The 15,072-nt window shown below is 35.2% G+C and overlaps 2 protein-coding genes across 6 annotated transcripts in view; both read right to left on the minus strand.

Annotated features, from left to right (window-relative positions):
* Positions 1 to 10,049, minus strand: part of LOC107684505 (solute carrier family 23 member 2-like) — a 34,899-nt gene extending 24,850 nt beyond the window's left edge. The window contains exon 1 of one of the 2 annotated variants that reach the window (XM_016480774.1): positions 9,793 to 10,049. The gene's annotated coding sequence lies outside the window, so the exon portion shown is untranslated. The remainder of the gene's footprint in view (positions 1 to 9,792) is intronic. The other variant, XM_016480775.1, reaches the window with a different exon arrangement.
* Positions 10,050 to 13,916: 3,867 nt separating this feature from the next.
* LOC107684506 (calsenilin-like) overlaps positions 13,917 to 15,072 on the minus strand; it is a 27,996-nt gene continuing 26,840 nt past the window's right edge. For all 4 annotated transcript variants that reach the window (XM_016480779.1, XM_016480778.1, XM_016480777.1 and 1 more), the window contains one exon: positions 13,917 to 14,962. In XM_016480779.1, the coding sequence (XP_016336265.1) occupies positions 14,915 to 14,962 (48 nt within the window). In that variant the 3' untranslated portion in view covers positions 13,917 to 14,914. The remainder of the gene's footprint in view (positions 14,963 to 15,072) is intronic.

Below are 15,072 nucleotides of genomic sequence, written 5' to 3' on the forward strand. Positions count from 1 at the left end.
AACTGTTCTGGAACAGTGTTGTAAATACAACTTAACCACTGATTTCTAGTTGTGTCCTCTTTTGGAAGACCAAACAAAGTATTTTCGCTTTCGCAATGAAACACACAGCGTCTTCACAACATGGCGGCGCCGGTGGCAGCAACAATAAAGTTATGCCTTCTTTCTTTGCGTGAACATTTGGGCGGTGTTATACAAATCTTCCCACACAGTGACGTAGACATGTGGGGTCGTGTTTACACGAGGCGTTTTAGGAGGGTGTGGACAAGTCTTAACTTTTATAAAGAATATCTCTTTGGGTTTGAGACTTTAGTCTTTGCAACTTTAGGGATCTTATCTATTCACGAACAGCTTGTAACACTCCAAAGAGAAAGGAAAACTTGAAATTGCATCATATGACCCCTTTAATCATCCATGAGCAAAAATCGTGTTATTGTGATATCTGGCTGCGTGTTGTCTACATGTGTACGTGTGTGTTTCTGCCTGTAGGCACGTAGACAAACAGAGTGAGCTGTCGGTTTATATCAACATTCAGCTTTACTGCTGTTAGTCATGACCCATCAGGCATAATATATGTCCTCGTAATGCGATCATCAGTGGACGGTCCAAAACACAGCAGGACGAATCCATCCACAGATACTGCTGTCCCACATGGTTTGTCTGAGCAGATTTAGTCCTGATTTCAAACAGAAGCAGATCCATTTGATTACATGACAGGCAGCTAAACAACAAATCCAACAACTCTAATTGTAGGACAACTTCACAAACAAGGCATCCACACCGATCTGGCAAGAGCCTGAGGTGGAAAAATTCAGAGCCACAAAAATATTTGACTAACTGAGGAGAGGTGTTTATACAATATCAATTGCTGGACTTCAAAACAGAAACCTTAAACCTGGAGATCACCATCTCACTGGGAAACAATTATTACTGGAGCAAAACTAAACTAACAAACTCAACACAGCTTTAAGACACCAGCTGAGGAGATTTAAGGAAGAACTTGAGGTGCTTTAACAATCGTGAAGAGACTCCACTACTTTATAGACTTTTATTGTGGAACGAAAATACTGAAGTCCAGTCAGAATGTTTTGTATTATTCCCACAACAATGTCTGTGGCCGCATGGTGACTAGCGTGTGAAGCACATACTTCATTTTGGTCACCCTTAATGATCCCATTATCTCATAATTACAGCTTACTGATGTTTAAATGGTTAAACCTACACATCCAACCTCTTCAAAAGCACATTTATAGACAAAACACACTGAGCTAATTTCTGTCGCAGCCTTAATGATGAAACATCTGCTAGTCAGATGTTCAGTTATGAAGGCCACTGAGAGAGGTTGCAGGATATGACAGTTCATCGCATACATATTTAGCTTAAAGCGAACGTTAAAAGTTTCACTTTTTCTCATATGGGAATTCAGACGTGTCAAAGAGTACCAAAGAGAATTCATACATATTAAGAGCAACATAAGTGTCCATATACTTTTTTGGGCCACTGTATATTTTTCTGAGAAGCCAACAGTATGCGCAATACAAAGGTTTTGGAGTCGGTAAGAGCATAAATATATTTTTTATGTTTTAAGCTGCATTTATTTGAAAATACAGTAAAAAAAAAACAAAAAAAAAACAGTAATACTGTGAAATATTATTACAATTTAAAAGATCTGTTTTCTGTTTTAATTTATTAATTTTTTTATTTGATTTATTCCTGTGTTGGCAAAGCTGAATTTTCAGCAGCCATTACTCCAGTCTTCAGGATTCTTTGATGAATAGAAGGTTCATTAAGAAAAAAAAAAAGCATTTATTTGAAATAGAAATCTTTTAAAACAAATTATAGACAAAGTAGAGACCGTCTTTACTGTCAATTTAATGAGTCCTTGTTGAAAAATAAAAATAAAAAATGTTTTTGACATTTATGAACGGTATAGTGTATGTGTGATTTGTTTTTTTTTCCCATGATCAAAGGTCAACCATCCAATGTTCATGGAACTGAAACCAAAGCTGGTCTGACAATCAATCCAGACTTATTGAATTCGCTAGTTCTCTGTCATTTGTTGTAGCGGAACATGTCACTCGTGACAAATAAAACCCATCAGATGTCACACACATTCACAAACTCATCTAAACTTCCTCTGAAGTCTTGCTAAGACCATGCTGAATAATGTGACTTACCATTCAAGGCTTTTAAAATTAGGGTCCAAGAACTAAGGGTGCTAAGGGGTCCGCAGACAATTTTACACAGAAAATAAAAATCTTACAAAACAGTTTTTAACAGTAAGAAATATGATATGCAAGGTACATAATATAATTAGTCAGTATACACTGCACCTCTTTCAAGGAAGTTATCATCGCTGTTGTCCTTAACTCGCTCACTGGTTGTCTAGCACTATTGTCAGCTTTTATATTAACTGTTTAAAATTAAACTAATTTTTGATATTAGTTTCGGTTTTTAATATTTATTGAGAAAAGCGCTGTAGAAATAATTATGGATTCAACTAGAAATGTTTCTGTAATATTATAATATTGGGTAGAAAAAAACATTTTGTACTGTACCTTAATTTAATAGAATTAAATATTATCCAAATAATATTTGAAAAATATGTTTTGGCTTTATTGTAATATTGTACTGTTCACAAGTAAAAAAAAATATTTATATTTATATATATATATATTTTAAAACAGAATATTAAAAGTTATCGGAAATTAAAATAAAGATTAAATAGAATAGAATATAAATATTATATGAAAACTTAAAAACCTACACAAAAAATTTAAATGTCACTTTAGAAACAAATAATTTTCAGCTGAAATACTAAAATTACCAAAACAAAAAGTAAAAAAATTATAATAATAATAATAAAAATTACAAATTCACAAAACAAAATGACTAAAAATCTAACTAAATTAAAATGAAAACAGAACATATCAAATAAAAGCCAATTCAAAGTGTTAATAAAGTATATAATAGTATATAAACAATGAATTACACTTAAAAACATTTCTATTTGTTGTTCTTTGCCATTAAAGTCATCATCTCTCATCATTTGCCCTCAGTCATCATTCTTGATTAACACTGAAACTTTTTAAACAGTATAAATTAAATCTGTATAAATTAATATATAACTGACTTTATATTTGTTGGACTTTCCCATTAAATAGTTTAAAAACCCCTGCCCTGAGTCATCATTCTCGATTTTCACTTAAACTACAAGCTTGGTTTCCCCCCAGAAAGAGGAGACCTTTCCACACCCATGACAACACATTCTTCCTTACAGCTAATTCACTCAAATATGCTGTTTAATTAGCCCTCTCAGTGGTGAAGTGAGATTAGTGACAATAGCGCAGCTCTGCAGGAGCCTGACACCACAGGACCGCTGCCCCGGGGCACTGCGAGAGGAGATTTATACATCACAGCACACCTCCGCAGGGGAGTGCAGGGAAAACTATTGAGCTTCTGTACAGTGAATGACAAATTCCTTTAGAAATGAATACATCCACTGGGTCTCTTGGATGCACATCAATTAAACACAAAGGGACCTCACGGGAAGGAAGGGGCCTTTTGACTCGACAGGGGGATCTGAAGAGCTTCTGTCAGCAGAACAGTGAGGAAATTTATAGGTGCGTATAAAATAAAAGATCTTATGTGGCACAATTAAATGGGTTTCAGTAAGAACAGGCCGATACAAGTCAAAATAACAGTGTTTCAGGTCTTAGCTTTACTAAATGAGTTTAAAGGAATAATTCACACAAAAATAAAAATTGGAAATTTAAAAATGTACTCACCATTAATTCTTCATAGGAACAGATTTAAAAAAAAAAAAAATTTCTTGCACTTGTTTTTTTACTTGTACAACTGTTGCAAGAGTCTTCTATTCATAATATTGCTTTCTCCAGTGAAAAAGTAGTCTCGTCTGAATCAGGAGAGAAATATGCACAGACCAAGCACCGTTTGCAAGCACAAACAGTCCAAAACAGGTATGTCAGTGGATTTTGATGTGGACAACAGAAGAAAGAGGACATAGACTTTTTTTTACTGGGGGAATCATTCATTATTATAGATAACTGGCTTTAAAGTTAAAATGCCTTGATGGATTGGTTTCTTACAAACACAGCTTTTCACTTCAAAAGACATTAATTGATGGACTGAAGTCGTGTGGATTACTTGTGAATTATTGTGATGTTTTTATCAGCTGTTTGGACTCTCATTCTGATGGCACCCATTCACTGCAGAGGATCCACTGGTGAACAAGTGATGTAATGCTAAATTTCAAATTTTCATTTTTGGGACAACTTTACTCAGAGCAAAAACTAAATGAACAGGTATTTAAATCTATTAATTCCAACATATAGTTAAGTCAGTTCAGATACAGTTAAATCACTCTCTGCCTAAATGATGTTGTTTTAACATTATGGTAGGCCAACAAGAGGGTCATTCTCCCAACAACAAAAAAAAAATGTTTAGTTTGTATAGAAAATGCTGAAGTTTTGAATGCAGTGCAGTTGTTTGCCAATAAAGCTGATGGCAAGTATTTAACATCCTGACAAAATCATTATCATTTGATGTGATGATATACCCCCAGTGATCATTTCACATAATATATCAATTTTCTAAGATGGTGATAGCTGCAAATAATTGTTTAAAAAATGTGTAAAACAACAGCCAAACCATTTGATATTGCTTTATTAAATGCTAGGTTATGACACCTTTTATGTGGTCTCTTTCTTATCTGAAACTAGTCAAGGAACATGTTTGTCACTGTACATATGTGGTAGTTGTAGCCTAATGGTGTGTCACAAATGATATGTGTGCTCAGCATGTTTGTGAGGTGCTATAGTACATATGTCATGTATGCACATAAAGTATAAAACTGCAATAAGTACAACAGCCTTATGGTCACTGTTTTTTTTTTAAGTTACTGAATCAAATTAAAGAGACTCAAAGACTTTAATAAAGAAAATCTCTGTGACTCCTCTTTTATAAGAACATTTACCTCAATAGAGAATTCACCATCAGCAGCTTACCATGCAACCACACCGCAACAGCTATAGACTGTCTATACTGGATGCAACAAAGCGACCATTGCAAATTTACTTGTCCTTTGTGTCAGAAGTAGCATGAGCAATTAGGAGTATGTCAGAAATAGAAAAGGCCATCAGTTTACTGCCAGGGATTTGACACGCCGCATCCAGTGTTGACAGAATCACTGATTATAACGGATTCTATTATCTTTTGTTGCGTCACATCGCGCCGTTCGAGTCTAGCATCAACACAGTGTTAGCTGAAAGCTCAAACATGTTTTTCTTCAAATGCCATTAATGGTCTAACGTTTCTGCCCTTTGCTAAAGAATATATTGTTTAAGCAACCTTTGTCTCTCCTTTGATTTGGCAGTTATCAAGAGCCCTGACTCATCTAATTATGCAAACTTAAAAAAGAAAATCAATCAATCTCAATCAGACGCCAATATGTGCAATTCATAGGTTGTTATTAAATAGAACTACAGAAACTAAAATCTTAAAAGGAATAGTTAACAAAATATGAAAAATCTGTCATGATTTACTCACCTTCACAACATTCCAACCTAGCAGAACTTTTTCTTCTGTGGAACACAAAAGATATTTTGAGAAATGTCTCAGTGTTTGTCCATACAAGTTACTGTCTGGTTACCAACATTCTTCTAGAGCCCTGACTCATCTAATTATGCAAACTTAAAAAAGAAAAAGAAAATTACACAAAATCCCCTGTTAAATGATGGAGTTAAATCTGACAAATTGCCTTATGGGACATGAAAAAAACTGAAAGAGTGAGGCAAATGAATGAAATGAGCTTTCTGTGATGAGAAACCAGTGACATAAGAGAGAAGTTCCAGCAAGGTGGGATGTCCTCACAATTTGCATTACAGCAAACCAATAGGATCTGAATTATGCAAGTACTATACTATAGGGATGATTTATTGAAGGGATCAACCTCAATCAGACGCCAATATGTGCAATTCATAGGTTGTTATTAAATAGAACTACAGAAACTAACATCTTAAAAGGAATAGTTAACAAAATATGAAAAATCTGTCATGATTTACTCACCTTCACAACATTCCAACCTAGCAGAACTTTTTCTTCTGTGGAACACAAAAGATATTTTGAGAAATGTCTCAGTGTTTGTCCATACAAGTTACTGTCTGGTTACCAACATTCTTCAAAATATCTTCTTTTATATTCCACAGAAAAAATGTAAGTCATACAGGTTTGGAATAACATGAGGGTAAATAAAATGATGGGAGATTTTTATTTTTTTTTTTGGGGTGAATTAACTACAACACATGATGACAAAAAAAAAAGTATTACACTTTACTGTATTGAATCATTAGATACAGAAGTGGTGTTTTGAATCCAAGTTTAAGCCTCAGGGCTGGGCTCATTCAATCAGAATTTAAAGTTTGAACAATAAGCACAATAATATTTTTTTTCACCGTAACTGCTCTGCGAAACTGTTGCACTGCTACCAAACTAAGTTTATGCACTCATTTGATATGAATACGTTTTTGGTTTGCTTGCATCCACCAACTACCAAACCCCCAACTACTAAGACTCTTATTTAAAACAACAGCCTACATGCTCATTCTGTAAATGATAAGAAAATACTGGAAAGAAACTGAAAGAAAAATGGAAAGAGACAGAAAAAGAGAACAGAGAATCAGAAATGGTTTGAAAAAGACTGAAACAGCATGAGTGAAAGTGATGATATTTTATTTTAGCTTCAAGGGACTAAATCCCACTTTGTGAGTGATCAGATGACTGAGAAAAAAAAAAAAAGAGGAAGGAAGACTTTAAAACCCTCTTGTTTTTTCAGTGGTGTGTTAGATAATGTTTTGTGACCGTCAGCCTGCTGGTTTGTGAACATGCTCTCTCAGCTTCACCATTTAATTACATGGTTCTCACTTTACTTAGTAAAGCTCTGAGAAATCAATACAGTTAATTGGCAATTTCTTAAACAATCCATTTCTCGGCATGATTGGATTGTGAAGAGCGACTTGTGCTGACAAATGCTAATTCAAACTAACATAAAAGCAAGAAGAAAACAAAACAAGCTTTAATTCAACCCTCTATACATATTTATCTATACAAATACATATTTATTAAGCCTACAGTATACGGTCCTGTGCATTTTATTTTATTCTTATTTTTTATCTTACTTTTTCCATACCTATATTTATATATAATTTTCTTGTGTTTGTATTCTTTAATAATTGCACTGTCCATGGAGCGGACCTGACTTACATTTCACTGCTGGTCATATATTCCCTATATAACCATGTATGTGACAAATAAAAAATCTTGAATCTTGAATCTTGAATCTCTAAGCACAAAAGCTAATTAAAACACATTTATTAATGTATCAGATGAAAAATACAACTATAAGGATCCATTGCCTTTAACTTCTCTGTACAATATTTAGGCACGTCTAAACCAAGCACAACAGATTTGTTTAAACAAAGCATTCCACTCAAAAGAGTCTTCTGGTGCTTGACAGCCTGTGCTATAAAATACAGCTGCCACAACCCAGTCTGCGTTCCTCTGAGCTACATCTGTTTATCTAAACTCTTTATGCAATCCTGGATGTCTTTCAGTTTATATAATATTAAAGGAATGGCTCAAAAAAGAAGAATCAATTCTCTTCTCAGAAACATTCATTATCTTAAGCAAATGGGATCAAACTGATCAAATACACTGTCATTGTCACTAATATTGTCATTGGCATCTAGGAGGAGATGTCACTGACCAGACAAATCCATGGTCAGACTTCATACTATACCACATGAATGGATATTTCAGGCATCATTTACACAAATAGCCAAAGCGGCACTTACACTGTGAATGACTCAAAGGAAATATCAAAGAACAGAAAAAAATGAATGAATCACAGAAAGATGGAGAACAACAGATGCCCTTCATCCTCCAATGCATAACAGCATTCTCACAATGTTTGATCAAATGATTTCCATGACATTTCCAGTCATTCATTATTGCTTGGTAAAAAATCATTTCATAGAGACTGCTGAGGAAAATTTGAATTTGTATGTCAGGAAGCAAGTTTTTATATTAACTATTGAACAGTTTTGCATTTTAATGTACACATTTTTCCAATGAGACCCTCAACAGACAGGCCCATGTTATCAGGATGGCTTGTGGAAAGTTTCACTCTACAAGGATCAACATCTTGTTGATAACATTTTTCAGAGCTGAGAAATATTATAAACATATCTACTGCTCAAAAGTCTGGGATCAGTAGGATTAATACTTTTATTTGCAAGGACACACTAAATTGATCAAAAAAGTGATAGTGAAGACATTTATAATGATACAAAAGACTTATATTTCAAATAAATGCTTTTCTTTTGAAGTTTTTTTTTTGTCCTATTCATTCCATAAAAATATTAAGTAGCACAACATTGATAATAAAAAATCTTTCCTGAGCAGCAAATCAGCTTATTAAAACGATTTCTGAAGGATCACGTAACTCTGAAGACTGGAGTAATGATGGCGAAAATTCAGCTTTGCATCACAGGAATAAATTACATTCCAAATTGTAATAATATTTCACAGTATTACTGTTTTTACTATATTCATGATCGCATAAATGCAGCCTTGGTGAGCATAAGAGACTTCTTTCAAAAATATTTCATGTTCATAGTTCATATTAACTACACAAGACCTTTTGAGATTTAACAAATTTACATAATATTTCCAGGACTCAGACATCATCATTTCATAATATTTCAGATTTTCCACAGCCGTGAAAATCTGACTGTTTAAAAATGACTTATTGGTTGTTTAGCTGTCACTTTTATCCAAAGCAATTTACAGTTAACCAAGAAACATTTACTAGCCCACATCACTTACTACTCATTTCTTTAGACACCATTTACAGTTGTGCAATCACTAATGGAAAACATGCACCAATTACCAAAACCATTCATGATATTTAATGTAGCACAAACCATAAGTGTCCAGGTTGCATCACATGAGTCACAGATGATAACATCAGGCATGAACAGGTGTGGTGCAGAATTCGGCACAACACCAGCATGAACCTGCTCATAACTTCCTTACATGTGAAACTCTTCTATCACATTATTACAAACCTTGACATACCTCTCAAAGATAATCAAAACAAGTAGCCTATCCCTTTATTTAATCAACCAAGATAAGAAAGTTTAATATTTAATCTATCATAACATCATACTGGATACATAAAGAAAAAATAATTGTCACTGCTTTTGATGGACATTCCATATACTTGATATTGTGTTGCGTTTAGTTTAATTAAACGTGACAATTGAACGTGGTCTTGTTTTATTACACCTTCATTATAAGACGAGGAAAATCTCAAAATTTCAAACCACAGGCTGAAAGCACGTGGTCTTTTTAAAAGAGCCTGTAATTCAACATCTATATGGCTATGGCCCAACAGACAGATCAATAGCGCTGAACGCCATCCATATTTCAAAATCATGTGTCATATAAACTTATAAACCAAACACTAAAACTGTAAATGATCATATGACAGCATCGTCTTTATTGTAGATATGAGCGACTCGGTTATAATCAGCCAGATTTCTACGCAGTTGCATCGCATCTCAGGGACTGGAATCCTGAGGTGTTGATGGGATGCGACTAGGACATTTTTGTTATCATTATTATTATTACGCTTATTTGATATTAAGAACAATCCTATTTACAATTACAATAGACCACTTGTGTCATAAAACACACTGAGTCGTTATTTCTCACCTTTCCGGGAAGAACAAAATCGTTGTCCTCTTCTGTAATTTCCCCTTGTGTTCTTTCGCGGTACCTGGAGTGTCCTACTTCAGCACTGCTGAGGGTAAATAAGGAAACAGCGACTTTCTCTGACCAAACACCTTCGGCCAGACAGAGTCTTCTGACTAGACTGGCTTATATGATGAGCAGGAGACAAGTGGAACGATTCTTCCCTATTATATAGCGACACACGGATATACAGACGGCACACGGGGCACTGTGGCATTTCAACGCATGCTCAAAACAAACCCTGAGGTCGAAACGCTTATAAGCCCCGCCTTCTGATGACTCTCGGCCAATAGAATTGTTCACAGGCGAAGACGCAGCACCCAGTCATCTCTGTTGCCGGTGTCGTGCCTGGCCCTGTGATTCCATAAGCCTGCTCAATGCTACCTCCTTTACACGGCCCCTGTCTGCCTCACAGGACTCCCATTTCCTCCGACTTGCTTTTAACAGTAAAAATGGCGCCGCCAGTCCCTTTTTAAAATTTTGTTTGAAAGCATTGAACATCATATTTACAACAAACAATATACAATTATACAAATAACAACCAACAAAGTTAGAGGTTGAGGAAAGAGACGGAAAACACATGAAAATATATCTAAATTAAATAAGCTCACCTCTAAAATAATTTTAAAATAATAATATTTAAATAAAAAGCTTTTTAGGCGCCCTCAGTCTCACGAAAGGGGCCATTCGTTGCGTTTCTCGGCGCCCCCTTCCGGTCTTCAGGCGGAACTGCGTCATTACTTAATTGACCTACATTCGGTAATAGTGATGCGCGGATGGCGGTTATATCCGCGGGCGCTGCGGATAATCCGCGGATCGATGTATACGCAATCCCGCAACGAAATTCAGGATCTGATTAAACATAATTCTATTATACAGAGAATTGTGAAATAGATTTTCATGACTTTTCAAAAACTTTTTGAGTTTATTTATTTTTACAAAACTTTCTAGGCCTGGAAATTGCTGTTCAATGACTTTTCCAGGTTTTTTATGACCGTACGAACCCTAATGTGATGATCGGGTGCGGGTCGGGTGCGGTTATCTAAATCAGACAAAAATACAGGTGCGGGCGGTTGGCGGGTGGATAATTTAGTTGAAGCTGCGGATTCGGGTGACGTTTTAGCTCAACCGCGCATCACTATTCGGTAACCATTACATGATGACGTGACACCAATGATCCGATGACAAAACAGTGAGAACTAACTGTAAGCTTGGAAAAGCAGGTTTTAATTGAAGCATGTGCTATTTTTTTGACCAGTGCATTCCAAACTGGGTTAAACTTTTAAAGAACACAGGCCATTCAGGGAAATACAAGTACCGGTACATTTCCAACAGGATCGAATAAAAATAACAACATCATCATTACCAAACATCATCATAACAAAGCAAATTATATATACAGGGAGGTCGCTGGAGTGATTATAAAAGAGGGCCACTCAAGAAGAGTTTGTTGTGTATTTCATTATATGTTACATTTAGGGTTTTTGCTAAGCTTTCAACGAAGGTTTTAAGAGAGAGCAGAACACCAGTGATTGGACAGATGACTGAACATGTGAATAACAGCACGGAATAAAGAAACTTGTAGCCACTTTTATTGCTATAGCCTATTGGTTAAATTTATTATTGGTGGGAACAGAGCAGATTTACACTAGAAATGAAAATATTCAAGGAACTGTCTACATGCAATTTCTACTATTTAGAAACTACTTCTACTTCTTAAACATGGACGTTCTCGAAATATGCACACAAAGGGAGTAGGCTAAAAATGTTTACTGTACCTTCAATATGACTGTACTCCCCCTAGTGGTGTTAATAGGTTATAAACGTATGAAATTTGGTTTGCAAAGAGTCAAAAGAGTGTTATTTTTTTTTCAGGACAGCTAAACAGTTAATTACCACAGACAACAAAAGTTTTGATTGTTTATTTTATTATTTGTTTTAAGCAGCAGGGAAGAAGAACAAGGAATGAGGAAAAGTGTCTGAAGCATCGCCACTTTACTTGAATGAACTTTTCTCAGTTTTAATGACTGGAGTGGTAGGTAATGCTTGACTTGTGTTGACTGCTAAGCCTAAAAATGAGTGCTTTATGGAAAAAAGAAGCAAGTGTTTACCCATGTTTAGTACACAATGTATAATCCAAGCTGTGTGATCATGTTTGATGGCTTATCCTAATAACTCCTGGGCCTATACATATAGTGTAAATACATTTATAGTCAATAAGTTATTTGTTAAAATTATATTTAATTGAGTTATTTCAGTTTAAACATTATTTTATGTGTATTTACTGTTCATTTTATAAGAAATATGCAGTATTTCTACATTGTCTAAACTTCTACCTTAAAATTCAAATGATTTTCTCGAATTATTATATGTCGATTGTGTCTTCCGTAATTTAATATTTGCACTTAAGCTATAAATGGCATGAATCAATAAATGTATTTTTGGTCAGAAATGCACACACAGGAAGTGATGTCACTCCTGCAAAGAGCAGCAGGAGAAGGAAGACCTGAACAGATGGGGGAAATAATCCCAGTTAGCTATAGTACTTTCATAATGCATGAACAAGAACTAGACAGTGTTGACTTCTCTTCTTCCTGCTCATGGCCTGAATCAGTGGCTAATCTATTGTGCTAATTGATGGATGTAGGTTAGTGGGGCTATGGGCCTCACTCAGATTTGACATGTAATATTTTCTTCTTTTTGTTGACATTTCAAGGAATCACATAGAAGCTATGATAAAATAGAAATGAGAGATTAAAGATATTATGGGAAACGTGAAGACGAGCAACCAATAGAAATGATATATGAAAGGAGGGTGAAAAGTATAGAAAAATATTATATTCCACAGTCAGACACCCAAAGCAGACAAAATGTAGACGTGTCTCCACCATGAACCGGATCAGACACAGATTTCCATAAGCATAGCAGATGGGGATAAGCATTTCTGTAAGGAAATTCTATTCTGTGTAAACACATTCACAGTCTTACCCACAGATATTTAGTTTCAGATCACTGTGTTAAGGTGCAAATCTTTCTCCCTTTTCCTGCTTGCGTTCAGTTTGTATCATTGTCATGCATGGGATTTAATAACTGGCACCTTCTTGATCTCTATTTACATGTGCAAACACGCACACACACACACACACACACACACACACACACACAGACTGAAGGTCCGATAAGAGCACTTACTGAAGATCAGTGACTCTCAAACTTACAGCATATTCGAAGATCTTAATATTACAATATTAGTGATATATCAGTAATATTAACAATTTAAAATACTTTTAAGCAGTGTTATTTTAATATTACTGATATACAATTGTAGTTTTTGTTAATATTTTGAACTAGATTGTTTTATTTTTTATATGATAGTATTTTCTGTTTTCATTTTCATTTTAAAGTTTACATTTAAAATTTAAAGTCTAAATTTAAATGTAAAATTAATAGTGGGCCCCGCCACGCTGGTTGCGAACCACTGTTTTACAATAAAATAACTCACTGTAATTGGCTACACAACACACACGTTCCCTTTCTTTCTTTTGAAGTGAGACTGTCATTAAAAGCATCAGTAACATTAACAGAAACACTGCTTTTGATCAAGAGTATTGCGTCTTTTATTCATTGGACATTAAGCTATCTGCTCCAACCAAACAAACAAAGCATAAATAAATAAGAGCTTTTAAGTAATTCAGGTGTTGCTACTGAAAGTGAACTGAAATCAGACTTTTAACTTTGAACCTTTACTATAACTTCACCTTCATCATAGTATTTGTTCCTTTATATAGGTGAGCAATAATTTCTCACCATCCCCAAATAGAAGGGGATTGTTGCGTAAGAGTAAAAGCTATCCATATTCCTGATGGTACAACTGTCATATAAGAAGGAGATTCCCATGGTTGCCCATTGTATACTGTACTTGATGAAATAACGTAACATTTACAAAGCAATATGTGGGCAAAAGTAAAAAAGGGATAAATGAGCCTCTCGTACAGTATATATCTCAGTCTGTTTTATATATATATATATATATATATATATATACATATATATAAATCCAAAAAATGTTTTAATGAGCATAATAAAACTTGTAAACCACATTTTTAATAATCTGGACATGTCCGTTCATGGCCAAACCCTGCATTCCATTAGATGCCGCCTGACAAATAAATACATTTCTGAAAATAAAACACATACTTCTATACTTCTAAAATGCCTATAGTGTAAATATAACTTTTAATATACCTCATTGCTGTGCAAGAATCAAATGTGACCAAACAAATCACCCTGGCCCCACTGATATGTGCAATACAGGTTTGAGCAGAACTTATAAACACTGGTACACTACGTAACTTCATGCATACAGTTGCTTTAGTTTGCTTATGGTCTTCTGTGGGACCTACTGGCTTACAAGGAAGAAAATGTACAACTTTGTCAGTCTCCATGCAAGAAAATCACAAATATCTCACATATTTGGACAGGCATGCTTCAGGTCGGTTTTCATCACATTTATTTTGTTCTTTTGGTGACTTTTACGTGTAGTCTCTGGTGTGCTTCAATCGGAATTGGTGCTGGACCTTCCTTTGGATCCCTTGAAATCCATAGTTACTGTACTCTCGTTCAAACTATGGTATCTGGAAGGTTGAGATTGAGTCTTGTAATCTCCCTCATTCATAATCAGAAGGCAGAAGATAGCAGTCCAGAGTGGTGATGGTTTTTATCTGGATGTTAGAGAGCCCATTGGAATCCATCAACCAGTGATACAAAACGTGGCTTTGCTACTTCATTTGCTCATTCTGATCAGAAAGTTCCACCACACGGTTACCGGTATTTAGCAACTGGAAGGATCCCAGCCGTCCAGGCTTTTCTTTTTAAAAGTAGTCCTGCTGTGAAGTACAAACTGTGACGCCATACTATCGGCTATGTGTTGGTCTATACGATTCTACGGAGTGCAGCAGGCATGGGAGTAGTGCTACAGGACAAGACAGAGAGTGATTGCTGTGCTAGTTTGGTATATAGACGTAGAGAGAACTGGATTGGGGCTTTGAGGGCTGTTTTAGCTTTGGATCGCTCCACTCCCGTCCTATATCACATTTTCAAAGAGCTGCATGGAGTTCATGATGTTTTCATCCTGGAAAGCAGAAGAAGAATCAATTATGACAGTTTGAAATAGTCGGCATCAACCTTAAAGGGGTCATATGATGCGATTTCAATTTGTCCTTTCTCTTTGGAGTGTTACAA

Source organism: Sinocyclocheilus anshuiensis, unplaced genomic scaffold (assembly GCF_001515605.1).
Source record: "Sinocyclocheilus anshuiensis isolate Anshui unplaced genomic scaffold, SAMN03320099.WGS_v1.1 scaffold1, whole genome shotgun sequence".
Taxonomy (NCBI): Eukaryota; Metazoa; Chordata; class Actinopteri; order Cypriniformes; family Cyprinidae; genus Sinocyclocheilus; species Sinocyclocheilus anshuiensis.